The sequence below is a fragment of the Drosophila nasuta genome, chromosome 3, assembly GCF_023558535.2.
Source record: "Drosophila nasuta strain 15112-1781.00 chromosome 3, ASM2355853v1, whole genome shotgun sequence".
Classification (NCBI taxonomy): Eukaryota; Metazoa; Arthropoda; class Insecta; order Diptera; family Drosophilidae; genus Drosophila; species Drosophila nasuta.
The window spans coordinates 1,288,051-1,304,431 of NC_083457.1; the positions used below are offsets into that span (position 1 = coordinate 1,288,051).

At 40.6% G+C, this 16,381-nt stretch overlaps 1 protein-coding gene across 1 annotated transcript; it reads right to left on the bottom strand.

Moving 5' to 3' along the window:
• Nucleotides 1-32: 32 nt before the first annotated feature.
• Nucleotides 33-10,671, bottom strand: LOC132789815 (serine-enriched protein). Its single transcript, XM_060798093.1, is given in 11 exon segments — nt 33-2,464; nt 2,466-2,792; nt 2,794-5,289; nt 5,467-5,517; nt 5,694-5,834; nt 5,900-6,231; nt 6,292-6,409; nt 7,485-7,523; nt 7,991-8,149; nt 8,322-8,501; nt 9,548-10,671. Coding segments are annotated over 10 exon segments (3,957 nt in total). The 5' UTR covers nt 8,493-8,501; nt 9,548-10,671; the 3' UTR covers nt 33-2,341.
• Between the last annotated feature and the right edge of the window lie 5,710 nt (nt 10,672-16,381).

The following is a 16,381-nucleotide window of genomic DNA, read 5'->3' on the forward strand; positions in this document are numbered from 1 at the left end:
AAAGTATACACATTTTCTTTTAAACTTGATTCTAACTGCAAACTGGAAGTGTGGATTTGGTTTTTCTAACAAATAGTCTCTATGCCAAACCAATATATATATATATATATATTGAATATGTGTATGTGCCTTTATAAATCGATATACAAATGTCAATTTGATTACTATTTGTTTGATTAAAATGCCGTTGGCCACATGTGTACGAAAGTTATATCCCACATCCGATTGATAGATCTTGTGATTAGAGAGGGTAGATCAAAAAAAGCGTCTTCAACGAGTCCGCTAGAAAACATGTCTGGAAATAGAAGAAAGTCGCATTTGTGAAATTGTAGTTGAGTGTTTCGAGCTACCTTCAGCTTTTGGCTAATCCTTTCAAGCATTCACAGGCAAATCAAAATCCGATATCGATCGCTCTTGATTACTACTAATTGTCAAGCGGTTTGAATTCAAATTATTGTTTTTGATTAGTTTTTTTTAGTTGTGAAAAACAAGCAACTACAAATCAAAATAGCAACGTCTCAACTACTTGCATTCATGTTAGTTATACAAAAATTATTCTAAGATCCGTTCACAATCGATGCAACCGTATATAGGTAGTTCATCATACATACATCTGTGGCTCTTGTTCTGTTATGGCTGTTGTTGTTTATGTTTCTTTCTTTTTTTTGTTTGGGTTGTGTCTGGAGTTGTCAATATTGTGAAATATCGTGTAAATACGTACATACATATATCTATATCAATGTAATGGTAATAACTATATATAATTAAATGCTTAATATGCGTAAATACCTGTAAAATGTTGATATTTTTAGATTTTCTTTCTTTTTTCTTTGTAAGTTCTCTTAATGCTTTCATAAATCATTATGACAGATGACAATAGTTAAGAACTAATGATCTATAGACACCACATAGATTGCTTAAAATTAAGATTTTCATTTAACAAACAAACACAGAGTCCAAAAAACTGTTCGAACAACATTAAACATTAGTTATTAGTTTAATTTGTTTGTTTTTTTTTTTATGAATATATGTTTTTTTTTGGTTTTTAAGTACAGTTTATCTTCTTAATAATTTTCGGCACAAAAGTTTTAATTTAAGATTTAAGTACGGCCCCAAATCCAGCTTTATATGTACATACACATCATATTCATATTTACATAAATACATACGAGTATAATGCGATATACAAATATAAGTATAAGTTATGACTAAGAATAATTTTGTCCGAATTATACTAGTTATCGAGTCTTAAAAGTAAGCAAAACGGAGTCCCTAGCAATATCATCATTTTACATTTAGAATTGATCATTTTTATGCGTATGATTTGTGTCTTTGAACAATATAAATTATGCGTTTCGTTCAAGTAATGTTGTTATTAGGTATGTAACATATTACGCTAGTCCATCAAAAATTTGTAATACGTAATATATGTAAATATGTATATAACAGGAACCACGTAAAATGCGTACACACTCGTAATATTTGTTTTTTATTGCAAAAAAATATTACAACATTTAGTTATAATATAATAATAACATTAATGTAGGCTTATACATACATATGTTACATACATCTGTGTATATTCATGTATAAGTATATAAGTACATCGTTTACGCTCTATTGTTTAATTAGTAATCAGGTAAATCGTGGGAGGAATTATTGTTTCACATATATTTGTAGATCTTTAGAATATTTCATTTACGAGTACCTTTTTGCATTTATCTTATTTTTTCGTATGTTTGAAAAACAATTTTTTGTGATTTATTTCCATGTAAATTTTAGTTTGTACCTTGCAAGCATGACCCAAGTTTACTGTATGAGATACCCATCTATGTTATGTCTGATTTATTATCTATAATGTGGAATTCGTCTGTCTTATTCTATATTATAGAAATTCAAGAATATATGTATATGTACAATTGTGACCTATCATATAGAGCTTTGAAACGGCCTAAAACCAGAACCATTTTATAAAGTTTGATATTCGCATTGAGTTCCTCAGATGTTTTCTTAAGTTACAATTAGTTTGCTGGAAGTTTTTGTATAAAACTGGGGATATTATTTCATTAGAGTTTGTATAGAGATGTACATAGCAAAACTTTGGATTGAATAAACACATGGATTGTCAAAAATTGTATTCCTTTTTGAAAAAATATCATCAATCCTTATTGGGATTTAAATAGATGATCATAAGATACATGTGAGGTTGGAACAATTAATTTGTTTACCTGCGCTAAACTAGTATTATAGATTGCTTTCCTAAAGATAGTCGCGGTTGTTGCTTGATTTGGCCTCTGCCTGTGCGTGGACTGCTGTCTGCATCCATGCCTTCAACTGACACCTAGAAACTTTTGCCCGCATCGTGGATGCGTTTGCGTCGACTGTCCCGACGACGATAACGATCGATAATGCGCGATCGATGCCGTTCCGGGCACAATGCTTCAGGTGAGCTATCCACCTTTTTTCATAACTATGCGAAATGTAAAGGTGTGCTTAGGCGAGGCGCTGGCAGCACGTCTCGGTGATGGCGGCTCAAACTCACTGCCACTGGAGAAGCCGCAGGAGCCAAGCGAAGCATTTGCATGTGCTGGGCCAGCACTGACAGTGATGCCAACTCCAATGCCGCCGCCACTGGGCATGGCAACAGCACTCCCCATGCTGCCAGGAACGCGGGGTGCACTGTAACCCGATGCCGAGGGCGTTGACATAGAGCCCGTGGATAGCTGTTGGGTAAGCACCGAGCTGGGCCGTGGCTCAAATATCGATGCACAGCGCAGATCGGTACACAAAAAAGGTTTTGACCTCCTCCTCGCGTTGCTTAATGGTGAGCGGGAAATGCTTTTTGCTGGGATCAGCATATGGACTACGCTGCGGCTCATGGCCATGCGGATAGGAGGAGCTGGAGTCGTAGCTATCGCGCGAGCTGTAATTCGAGGAGGTCTGCTGGGAGAGCGGGCTGCGTGCCCGCGAAAAGGCACTGAAGGGCGATATGTGCAGCTGCCGAAAGTGTTCTGCTTTCTGCTTCTTGGTCATTGGGAAATTGGGGGAACGGGCGGGTGTCATACCGCTCGTCTCCGAAGGCGTGTAGTCAAAGTGCGTCTCAAGCGAAGATTTGCGGCCACATGAAGAGCCGGAGCGTTGAAAGGTCTCCGCATCGACCAACTCAATAGAGCTCTTGCGAAGATCAATGTGCCGACGACGATCATCAGTGTCGACGATCTCAAAACTAGAGGTTTGATCCTCATAGCTGGTGGACTGATAGCGTGAGATCGATACATCGAAGCTGGTGTCACGCGAGGAATAGGGACAATCGAAGCTGGATTCGGCCCGACTAGATTTGCGATCACCATCGACCATCTCAAAACTGTCGCCACCCGAGTCCAGGCGCTGCAGATTGATAAGATCGGTGTCGGTATCGACGCCCGGGCTGCGCAGCTGCTCCAGGAACGGTGAACGCGGCGGATCAAAGGACGAGCGACGTGAGGGCGGCTCAAACTCAATAGTAGGACACTGCAGCGGTAGCTTCTCCGGCGGTGGCGGTAACACTGCTGTGGCAGCGGCGGCGGCAGCAACAGCAGCAGCTGCCTCCGCAACGGCACGTGCCACCGCCTCCGCCTCCTCCGTTTCGCGCCGCAACGCCTGCAGATTAACATAAACTGGCTCTGGTGCATAGGCTTTCAAAATCTCTACAAGCTCCGCCCGCAGCTCTTCGGGTATTATCAGATCATTGGAGTCCGATTCACGCTCCTCACTAATTCGCGGCTCAATCGGCTCCCGACTTTCCGAACGTCGGGTGAAATGATGCACGGCCGGCACACCTGACTCTCCATTGAGTGCCACCACTTTAAGGGAGTTGGTGACTTCCTCGACGAACTGTGCCATAGCTGCATCTGCTGGCTCGGGTTCATTGTCTGCTGGTGTCTCCGCTGGGGTATCCGGTTCCGGTTCGGGTTCGACCAATTCGCGAAGTCGCTCATGCTTGATATAGGACTCACCTACCTTCTCAAAGTGCACATTCGCCAGCTCGAATGGCAGATCCTCCTCAGCTCCGGATCCACCTACCTGATCCTGTGTGCCTGCATTCGAGTCCGCGCTAGCTCGTTTAGAGCCTGCCGCTGAGTTCACTGCTGATGCCCTCTGCTGCTGCTGTTGCTGTTTCTCCTCCTCCTCCCGTCGTGCCGAGCGGCGTAGCTTTAACGACATCTTCGTGTAGTGTGCAAATTTCAGCGACATCTTTGGTTCAAATCCGACCTCAGACATTTGTTTTTGTACAGCACTTTTGGCGGCTGTCGACGAAGCTGCCGGACTAGCGGAGAACGTGCTCTGACGTATCAGAGGACCGCTGGAGGATCCTGACTCGGCTCTTGTAAATGCATTTGCAAAGCGATTGGTACGTGTGGATATGTGCTTGGAAGGCTTTCGCACAAACGCCAGAATCTCCCGCATCACACTCTTCTTCTCTTGCGGCGGCTGTGACTGAGCTGCTTCTTTCTCCCGCTCCCGAGCCGCTGCCTCTGCTGCCTCGCGTTCACGCTCGGCGCTCTTGTACGTCTCGGCGGGATTGGATACAGTTATGGGTGGTATGGGACCCATGGGACTGCGCTTCTCACTGGCGAAATAGATGGGCGTGAAGAGATTAATCGATGGCCGCTTCAGGCCTACGAATCCAGCCTCTTCGGGCTCGGTGGCCATGTCCTGCACATGCACCGTGGATGTGGGACTGCGTCTTGTTCCGGATGTGCCCGCCTGGCAACTAAAGTCCGATGGCGCCACTGAACCCAGCGGCGAGCGGCGTTCCTGGAGCTGAATACTGAATGTTGGACTGCGACGCTGTGAATCACCCGTTGGACTTCTGGCCGTTGGACTAGGCTGATCATTGGGCGATCTCAGGCCGCTACTGGGAAACAGTGGGCTACGTCGTCCCTGCGGACTACGATCATTGAGTCCCACTGGACTGCGACGACCTTGGTTCTGGGCACTCAGTGATATGGTCAACTGGCCGCTGTTCTTGCGTCGACTGGAGGCACGTAGCGTGCCCTGGCGTGACAGCGATGTGGGCGTCTTCTGGGAGCTGCTGCCGGGACTCTTTGATTCGGGTTGCGGGAGCACTGGGCTCTTGGGTGTCAACGGACTACGCTTTTTCTCGCCATTGGCAGCACTAGTGTTGAGGGTGAGAGCGGGAGCATTGGGACTGCGTCGCTCGGAGGGACTGCGGCGAGTACGGAAGGATTGTGACTTGGCCTTGCGTATCTTGGGGAGGGATTGGTGGTGGTGGCGATGGCGGTTCTGCTGGTTATGGGACGAGGAGGAGGAGGAGGGGCCGTTCAACTTATGTTAGTTGCTATGATGGGCACCACTGGTGGGGTCGCTGCTGCCGCTGGAACTGAGCGTGGTGTTGGAGCCATAAGGATCCAGGGAGCTTTGCACGGACATCGATCTGCCCTGATTCTGGCGGGCACGTCTTACTCGGCTAGAGTTGGGAGACAGCTTTCCGGGGTCGATGCTTTCTGGGTCTGCCTGCAAGTTGTAGAATCAGACATAAAGGGGGACAACAGGATGGATAGCATGGACGATGGACGACAGATGGATAAATAGATAGACAGATATAGATGGGTGATGTGGCATGAATGATACTGAGTTAAACACCAAAGAAGCCAAACAACATTTAGGCAATCAAAGCACACACAACCCACCTGGTAGGCCAGCGCATTCATGATGATGGCGTAAGGCACGAGATTCAATGGATGAATCTCTCGCATTAGCACATTGGCGGGTATCTTGTGGAATTGAATGTACTCCAGAAAAGTGCCCAATATTTCTTTAATGTCAATGTTCTGAAAGAAACAAATGGGGTAAGCAATTAGAAAACTAAGAGGAACAATTGAACAATTAAACTTACTGGATTGTTATCATAGTACTTTTTACTCCACATAAGAGCCGCTTGAAACTTGGTGAACTCATCGGCTCTCAGCTCCTCCCTCGCCAGTATCAGGCGCACGACATGCTGCGGCAAGAGCGTGAAACTGCCCAGATTCAGCACCTCATTGCCATGTTCGTCTACAAACTCGAGCACCTTCTGCACCAAGGTTTTGGTGCACTTGTACTGAATGTATCTCTCTGCGGAGGCAAGTAGAGCGCACACAGTGTCCACATTGATGCAACACTGCACAAAGCCAGCACAGGCACGTCGCAATTCCTCCAGGCCATAGTAATCAGCAGCATTCATGACACCTGATCGATTAAGAGCTAATTAGAATAAGGTGCTCTCAATTAAGTTAGACCAGTTCTTACCCAAAAGGGTGCGAGGTTGTAGGGTCACACAGCCCGTGTGGATGTACTCAATGAGTTGGCGGAAGACATCCGGTTCGAACTCTTCAATGATCAACGTTTGGTGCTGTTGACCTGAGGGCTATAAATAAAACAATCGAATTAGTGAATGTTGTAGAAGGTAATGGAATATTAACTACAGCTAACTAAATACTTATAAGACAGCTAGCACGATCATAACAATGAAATAACATATTCCAAATTCGAGCTTTAATTGGGGGAAACATAGAATAAGACAGTAATGAGATGCATACATGAAAATATTAATTATAAGAAGATTATTAATTACAAAAATAAACGTATAGGGATTTAACGCACACTTAGCGAAAGTGGAAGAATAAAGCCAATTAAAATATACATTCCAGTAGAGTATTATAAGTAGTTGGGCAGACAAAAGTCAAATTTAATTTTGAAATAGGAAAAGGGGTAAAAGCCACATCTTAGATGAAATACACATTCAAGCAAACAGTATTGATATTATGTCGCAACCTAATTTTAGCAAAATTAATCAAGTTGTCGTTCATCGTTCTTAGGTAGGAATTGGTTAGATCGGACAAAGACTGTTGTATTAAATTTAGAAATAGATAGTCTAAACACCATAATGCTGAATTAAATATATAATATAACATGTATTGGCAAAATCAGTCCGAAATGATTATTTAAAGAACTTCATTTTTGTTAAAGATATTGAAATGATGCTCTTAAGATTTATAAGTGGTCATTGTCATGAATGTTGCCGTCTTGTCGGAAGATGATTCTGCTAAAGTTTATTCTTGCTTAACTGAACCAAAAGTACATTAAGTTTATAGATATAGCTTTACAGTATGCATTCAATTAAGTCGAATAGGAAAGCATAAAATTAGAAAAGTATAATATTCAGAAAGGCATTCAGTTGGAGGGAAATATCTTGTTTTTGATGCAGCTTCGAAGCACAGACTTTCGTCATTGGCAAAAATTGTTCCCTTGAATGCAACTTCACACATTCTCGTACAACATATACATAGGTTAGTAGTATTTATTATTAGATTAACTAGGACACACGACATTACATAGCTATAACTAATTACATTGCCGCATAGAGAGGCGGATACACACACGCACACACGTACACAACATACACATACACAACATTAGTCGCTTGGGTACTAAGCGTTTACCTCGGGTATCGGAGCTAATTGTTGGGTGAAACCGGTTCTCTATTTGTTTAGTTTTTATGAAATTTATTGATATATATTGGATGGTTTGGGAATGGAGTCACAACAGAGAACGGAGAATACACAAAAAGTAACATTGATATTATTAAAATGTATTTCAAGTATATCGATATCTTTATTTTGTCATTGAAATATTTACAAAGAATTTACAAAAACAGTATGCTGGAAATGAAAACAGAAAAGAAAACAAAGGTATTGATTAAGAAGAAACTGAAAGAAATACATAACATAGTAGTATTCCCCAATACTTATACACTCGTACCAATACACATACACGCTGCCCGAATACGCACATCGAAACGCACACAGATACACACATACGCATACACATTCCCATTCCCATTGCCAGTCCCTTTTGACCACTTCCACATACAGATATCCTCATATTGATATTTCCATATTGTAGTATCGAAAGGCCTCTACCCTATTAATCGATTATAAATACGAACCTGTTGTGCAGCATTCTGTAGATTCAGCAGGGGTTCCGAGGAGCGTTTGAGGAAGAGTCGCAGCTTATTCTCCTTGGTGGTGGTCTCCCTCTTCCGCTGCGGCGATGGGGCAGCATAGAGCATTTTGGCAAACACGCGGGAACGCGACGCAAGCACAGCCTGAGAAACAAACAGACCGAGAGAAAGAAAGAGAGAGTAAGAGAGGGAGAGTTGATTGAGGGTTTGGTTTGATGCTGCGTCGATTACGCAGTGACCTGATTTTAGCACACACATGGGCGTTATGCCCTGTGACACACAGTAACACACAGGCAAACGCACACACATTGCCTACCTTGACGGCGCAAACTGGCTCGCGGGTGTCACCGACGAGGAAGGTAACGTCGCATAGCTCGGGCATGGACGCCAGGAACTTCATATCCTCGGCAAGCCCAGTTTTATTCTCGAACGTTGATAGGTCCGGCTCTGCGTCAGCCATGCCGGGTAGTATCAATGCCTCGGGCATGTGGGTTTACTGTAACGATACGCGCAACTTGACATTTAAGCATTGTTTGTCCGACTAATTGGGGAAAAGAGAGTGTCGCTTGTCGCGTATACACGTAGAAGAGAGATAGAGTAAGGGAGGGGATACTTTAGGATGTCAGCAGCTTTGGTTGAGCCAACGGAACTTAATTGAAAAGTGCTATAAATATGCGCATTGATGCTGCTCGCTTGTGTGTTGATCCTTTAATACTGCAAGGACTCCCAAGTAATTAAATTGTAATTCTGGCGCACAGAAAGAACAATGCCAACAAACACTTTCCAGTTCCCACTCGCAAACACACATAAATACACCCATACATTCACACTCGCAGACACTCACACACACACGCACACACACTCACTCATCTGGCGGTTGTCTGTGTCGGTGGCTGTGACTGTCTGTGCAACAGTCTGTGGGTAGCCGTGCGTGTAGCACCTGCATTGGATATGGCCTTGAATAGAGCGGAGCATGGAGCATATAAATTACAATTACAATGGCGAGAAATGCCACGAGACAAGGACCACAACAACAGTAATATTACAGAACAGTAACTACATGGAAACAGCAAAAAAATGAAACGAAATAAAACAACAATAATACGTTCAAAATATGTACAGTCAGTCTGTGATTGGATGCTGGGTTGACTTTCATTATACGAGTCTGGCCACGGGTCAGCAATTCGAGCATATTCCTTTAGGGAGGTTACGAAATCGAGTTATTAACCAAGGTAAAGCATGCAGAATTAAGGACCAAATCGAAAATTACTTTGAATACAATTAGAAAACTTGGAAATAAAAAAGGAATTACTTTCAAAATATTGCAAATGTTACCTGATTTCAGATTTAAGAAATTTTGTTCAGAAACCTTATTGAATTACATAAATATTCTGTATTGAACTTCAATTTTACCAAGTTTGTGACTATTAAGAAATGACTTTCGTTATTATGTCTCAAACCATGCGAATTGGGAGCAAACTCGCTGACTCACAGAGAATTTAAAGAATAAATGAATAAACATGAAAAATGCACTTTACTTACCTGTTGCAAAGTGAATATATGTTCTGGCCTCAGTACAAAAATGGCTATTAAGTTTTTGAAACGGATTTCGAAATCCGTTTTTCAGCTTAATATTAAATCATGTTGACTGTCAAATCGGTATTAAAATTATTATAATATCAAAAAGTAAAGTTCGGAATAAAAGTTCGAGATAAATTATTAATTCTCGATAAAAACAATTGTACAAAATGAGTCACGGAAATGTAAGAAAACATTTAGCTATTGAATTTACAGCATGCGAATTGTTTGGCGAGGGGCAAGGGGAGACGTTCCAAAATGTGCTGTGTATAAGTGTGTGCAAAATTGGTATGTGCTACGCATAAATTAGAAGACGCCGAGCAGAGAGAAAGAGAGAAATACGATAGACATCGAGAGAGAAAGAGAGAGGAGACAGAGTGAGAAAGAGAGGGGGAGAGAACGTGATGTGGGGTGAAGGTTGGCCTGGTTGGCATCAAAATTAAATTAGAAAAACGATTTTAGCAAGTTGCACAAAATTTTGTGGATAAAACTTTTGTATACGAAGTAAGAGGAAAATTACTTTGCTAAAGCGTTGCGAGCGATATGTAAAAAATGCGAAAGTTCTTCTTGTTCTCTTCTGAAATGCTCCAAACGCTGTTTGGGGCGTCACTTTCACTTTTCACAATGCGCGTGTATGTATTTGTGTTTGTGTACGTGGACGTGTCCGTGTACGTAGCGTATACGTAACGTGTACGTGGGTATTTGCTAAACAACGAAAGAAGCAAAGAAAGCAACGCACACACGCAAACACACACTCGCATCAAACTGGGAGAAGGCTCCCAAATCAAATTTGAAAATGCAAAAAGCCAAGGCAATAATCACTACTCGTAAGTATGTTGTGTGCTCGCTCGATTTCAAAAAGCAACTACAAATGATGAAATCAAACAATTTCTAACTATTCAGCTGAAATTGACACACACACACACGCAATCACATTTACAGTAACAGGCACACACACACACAGTGCTTTTTTGGTGGAACGCGATGAAATTTAATGAACCGTTTCGCACAAAGCACGGGAACGTTCTGCAGACGCAGCAGATACTTTTTCATTCGCATGCCCCGTTCATGCTGTACTCGTAATTGTTGTGTCTACATCAAAAGGAGTTTCCTTCGATATGTCAGCCAGCAGCAGCAGCAGCAGCAGCAGAAGGCAGCAGTCAGCAGCATTCGCAGCGTTGGCATTGCGCATGTCCAACACCAATCGATATATCCTGACATCCCCGACGCCAATTCCGGCAACAGTTTGTCGCGTGTTCCTTTCGTGGCACGTTGGCGCTTCTCTGTCCCAAAAACACAGCAGCCACTTGTTAGCATTCGCAGTGTTTGGTACAGCCTGCTGCTGAACAGCTCGACACTCGAAAACTCGACAGCTCGGCTTGTTTATGTGCTTACTGCGCAGGAGCGAGATACCGCAAAACGTAAACAAAGCACATTTTGACAGATGACAGACGAAAGTGTGCCGTTGCTCGGTTGTTGTTGATGGCACCAAGGATACAGACGATGTTCACGTTACCATTGACTACTTGACATGCGCCCTGCGCATCTCATTTTCAGCATTCGGTGGCGCCTCATCGAATTACGATAACCTCATAACCAGGGCTCGAAAAGTAAACAAACAAATTGTGGTGACAACTCTGACAAACTCTTGAGATAGCGGCTACTTGAAATGGGTCGTAGGTTGCAGAGGGAAACGGAAAAGTCCCACAGAGTCAAAGCGAGACAGACCACATAAAAGGGAAACATTAGCCAGCGATCTGCTGGCACAGTGGTCGCTAATTGCTGGAAAATACTCGAAGAATTATATGGGAAAACAACAAACAAAATTAAATAATGTGCCACTACTGAATGAATAAAACTCACATAAAACAAACAATAAATTAAAAATAAACTTCACAAAAAGTATACGAGTAATTAGGAGTATAAACAAATCTGTTATTTTCTTAATAATCAAATCAAATCCAGCAGTGAATGCTGGGTTTGGTTAATCTTTTTAATTTAATTCTTAATCCTATTTCATTATACAATTTATTTACTATATAATTATATTTTGTTTCATATTATATTTACAAATATTATATTTGTACTTTAACGAGTTCATCGATTTTATTGTAATGTAACTAAATTAATTAATTTTTAAATAGGCAAATAAATAAAATATTTATAATACTTATATTAAAATAAAGAACTATTAAATATTAATAATTTATTTTTACATGTCTGTCTCTTGTTGATCTTCAGCTTGATCTCCACTTTTACTTTTTTGACGTAGTATAAAATACCTTTAAAAATACAAATTGTACCAACATAAATATAATACTCAACAAGTAAGAAAGTTACAGTCGAGTGTGCTCGACTGTGAGATACCCGCTACCCATTTTTAATAAAGGCAAAATATTGCGGTATCATTTTCAAAATATACCGAAAATACTAAAAAAAATACTAAAAATATACCAAATGGTATATTTGGTATATCGATATAGTACACCATTCAAAATATATCATAAACGGCACAATGTGCCAGATTGTCGGCCAAAGCAACTGAGACCCCTATAAGTAGGCGTTTTTCCCATACAAAAGTATTTCCTTAATAACTTCGACAATTTTTATCTGATCGCAACCAATCATAACTACTACAGTAATTATTGTATATACCAAAATTCGTAGCTCTAGCTTTAAAATTACACTTGTTATTCGATTTTTTTGATTTGCGGGGGCGGAAGTGGGCGTGGCAAAAATTTGAAACAAACTTGATCTGCGTGCAAACATAACAAATGCTGTCGAAAATTATAGCTCTATCTCTTATAGTCTCTGAGATCTCGGTGTTCATACGGACGGACGGACGGACGGACGGACAGACGGACAGACGGACATGGCTATATCGTCTCGGCTGTTGACGCTGATCAAGAATATATATACTTTATAGGGTCGGAGATGCCTCCTTCTACCTGTTACATACATTTCCTGCCGGCACAAAGTTATAATACCCTTCGACCCTATGGGTAGCGGGTATAAAAAACATGTAAAATGTTGTATTTATTTATTGTTCGAACACTTTTATTAGAAAATGTGTATTGATATTTTCATATGCACTTTTTTAAAGGAATATATTCCGATTTTGAATTTTCTATTTAAACAGATTAACTTATTAAAAACAAGTAAGAAATGCAACATACTAAAATATACCGAAGGCTAAATTATTTCTTAAATAATTTCTAAATTTTCTATCTGGTCTTCTATCTTACCTTATTATATATAACATACAATTTTAGAGAAGCAAAAATATCCAATAGCCCTTATTACAATTTTATTTCAACAGCTTAGAGGCGTTTGCTCTCTCTTGTTGATCTTCAGTTTGAATTCACTTCCGCTTTAGGAGTTAAAGTCAATGAAGTCGCAGTAATCACTGTGACGATGCTGCTGCAACAGCTCATTAATTTTATTTGTAGCTACCCCAAGAAATAAGGTCGCAAATTCGCCGCAACATGTGACTAAAAATAACTCAGAGCAAAGGCTGAGCCTGTGACTATCAGTGGCGCGACAGTTGCAACTGCACATAAATCTTTTGGGGGATTGCTTTGATCGGGCAGACAGGAGGAATGCAATTGAGTGTCTCAAATCGTAGCCAAGTCTGTCAGGTAGCCAGGATATATTCCACAGAACAGACAGTTATTATGCCTGCCGCACAACAACAACCCCGCTCACCCGCTGTGTGTGCGACAGGGGCACACGCAAGTCAATTGCGTTGAATCCACTTGAGGCGACGCCTGTGAAACCAAAAAAAAAACAAACAAACAAATCTGTCGGGTCGTAATGTTGATACAACAACAACAGGCCAGACCGAAGACAAGGATCCTCTGGTGCAACGCCATGAGAAAAGCGACAAACGAAAAGCAATATGCCGACGAAGTCTGAAACACCAAATTGTTTTGTCGGTCGTCTTGGGTCGATCGCGATGTGTTCGGCTCGTCAGTTGCCCGCCGCCAGTCGCCAGTGGACGGTCGCGTTTTTTTCTCAACGTTTATCGTCAACAAACTATATAAAAAAAGTTCTTATCGAGAGCCATTGACTACGTACGCGAATTTAAGTGACTATAATTGAATGAAAAGTGCAAGATACATTTACGAATATAGCAAGAGATACATATACTATACATAGATATAGCGCAGCTGCTTTGGATTTGCAATAGACTCTAGACTCCACTCCGATTGAAGGGCACGCGTGGCAGGCACGCGTCGCATGCCGCTGTGTGGCATACAGAGAGAGAGAGAGAGAGAGAGAGTTAACATCTCAACCCATTCGAGTGTGAGTGTGTTTATAAATAATCTCGAAAACAAGAAGACTGTGTTTTATTTTTGGCGACGAATGCTGCAAGTGCCAAATGTTGTATCCATGAAATACACGACACGGCAACGGCAACAAACTGAATCTAGTGATGCTTTTATGTGCAATTTTCATATATTCGCAATTTGCGCAGCTCTAAACATTTTACGCCCCGTTTACTGTCGCAATTCTTGTTGGGCCAGACCAAAAACCAAAATCAAAACACAAATTTATAAATATGAAAATCTTTTGACAAAATAACAAAACGAAGACGACACACAGAAAATGTATCTTAAGAGTACAAGCAAAGTTCCCTTGTGATCGGTCTTTGACGTCGTCAACTTGACGTTATTCTTGTTGTTGTTCTTGCTGTAGCCGCTTTTCTTGTCTTGTTGCGACTGTCGCGGTCTCTAAATAAGTATATTTACGTATGTGGGTATTATACATAGATATAGTACGTTGCATATACACGCGATTCTATATAAATATTCTCCTCGTACACGAACTTATCTAAGTATGCTTGTATGTGGGCTCCTCATTTCCGTTTGTTGAGATCGTTCTTCTTGTTGATGATGTTGTTTTTGCTTTTATTGTTTTCGCATTTTGACTTATTGCCATTTGCCATTTGAAATTGTGCTGGATTGGGGTTTGCTTTTATTAGCAATATGAAATACTCGAATGGTTTTTGCGGATCCCCCAAAGAGTGCTCTTACTTTATGTCTTTTCGTCTGTACTTATTGTAGGATAAAAATTTTAAGTGATTTATATATTTTATTTTACCATAAGCAGTGATATAACAGATACATGTTTTATTATGAATTCTATCAAATTATTTAAATTGCGAAGAATAAAATATATTTGAGCTTTTCTCAATTCAAAATTATGGTAATTTATATATTTATATTCCACTAAAGTTCGATAAGGTTTCGTTCATATGTCTGTCGAATAGAACAAACACAATCTGAAAATTACTAATATATCCGCTTGTAGATTAGGTAATCAATTCGTTCTGTTCATTAAACTTCAAGTCTCTAATCAATCGCAATTTTCTTTTCAGTTTACACTTTCTTTACTTATAATACAGACATGAGTTCACTTAATTTATTACAAAGATATCATAGGCTTAAATATGTTGGAATTTGGTCCAACGATCAGATCGCAGTAGTGCAAATAAATAGACAAGAGTTTAATTACGCGGAAATAATAATAAATGTTTATTATACAGACAATTCATTTGCTGTGTTCTTTACAACTTCACGGCTCAAAGCGAACTACTTCATTTCGCAATATATGTATACATGTGATGAAATACAATACAAGGATGCCAGATTAATATATGCTTAACTTAGAGTTACCAGATTAACATTTTGATTCTTACGCTATTTCGTTAATTTCAAACAAAATATGAATCAATTTTAAATAGTTCGTGCTGAAATAATTATTAATTTTGCATTGCAATTTACAGCATTCCTATTTTGCTGTTGATTAATAGGTTTTACAAAATTACAAGTTTTCTATAATATGATGTTATGGTATTATATACATGTACCTGTGCAATTACTAGATACATATGAACAAAAATTGATAGTTTGGTTACCGTCGGCTTATAAACTTGCCTTTAGCCAGTTAGTAATACATTAAGCAGTACTGATAACAACAAATAATATCTGCTGCGTACTTAAATAAAATATCAAAACGAAAGTTAAACGTAAGAGCTTTACATACTAATTATAGTGAGTGATTTAAGTTAGTGATGGTTCGATCAATGTATGTAAACAATCTTGTATAATAACAACAGCTTCCTAGTTGCTACAGTTTTGGCTAGTCGTAATAATTCAGTCATTGAATGTGGCATTCAGTAAGGACAAATAAGTTCAACTTGAAATATGCTATTGATATGCTAAACAATTTTGAAATGAATACTGTGATATGTAGTAAAGTTAGGCTTAACATAGCATATAGCATATTTATGACAAACTCAGATCAACTCATTGCTAAATCAATCAAATTCAAGGAACAGGATATAACAGCTGCTGAGCTGCGGTCGCTGATAATCCTTGCGTTTATCGGGCATCCTCGACAAGAGGAGCATGATAAATGCATTTGTGCCGCATCCGTGCAACTGATTAGATGAAATTACAGACGCACGCGCCTCCGCTGAAGAAGCGAGGACATAAGCATAAATCCCAATACTGTCAACATTATGGCTGAGGCAGCCATGAGCAGAGTCTATTGCCAGGACTCCACTTGCACTTGAGCGCATTCGCCGGGCAAATTGAAAAAGGAAACGCACAGCATGCCAAAGTCTGAGGCAGCAGCAGCAACAGCGAATGCAGCAGCAGCTCCCCTTAACCTATGCATAGGCAGCTAAATGAAATTTCCAGACAGTTTGCATTAATTTTCCAAATGCCGACCGACAGAGCGCGCCACTGAGCCCCATACTTGGCCTCCTCCTCGAACTGCTTCCCTAACCTT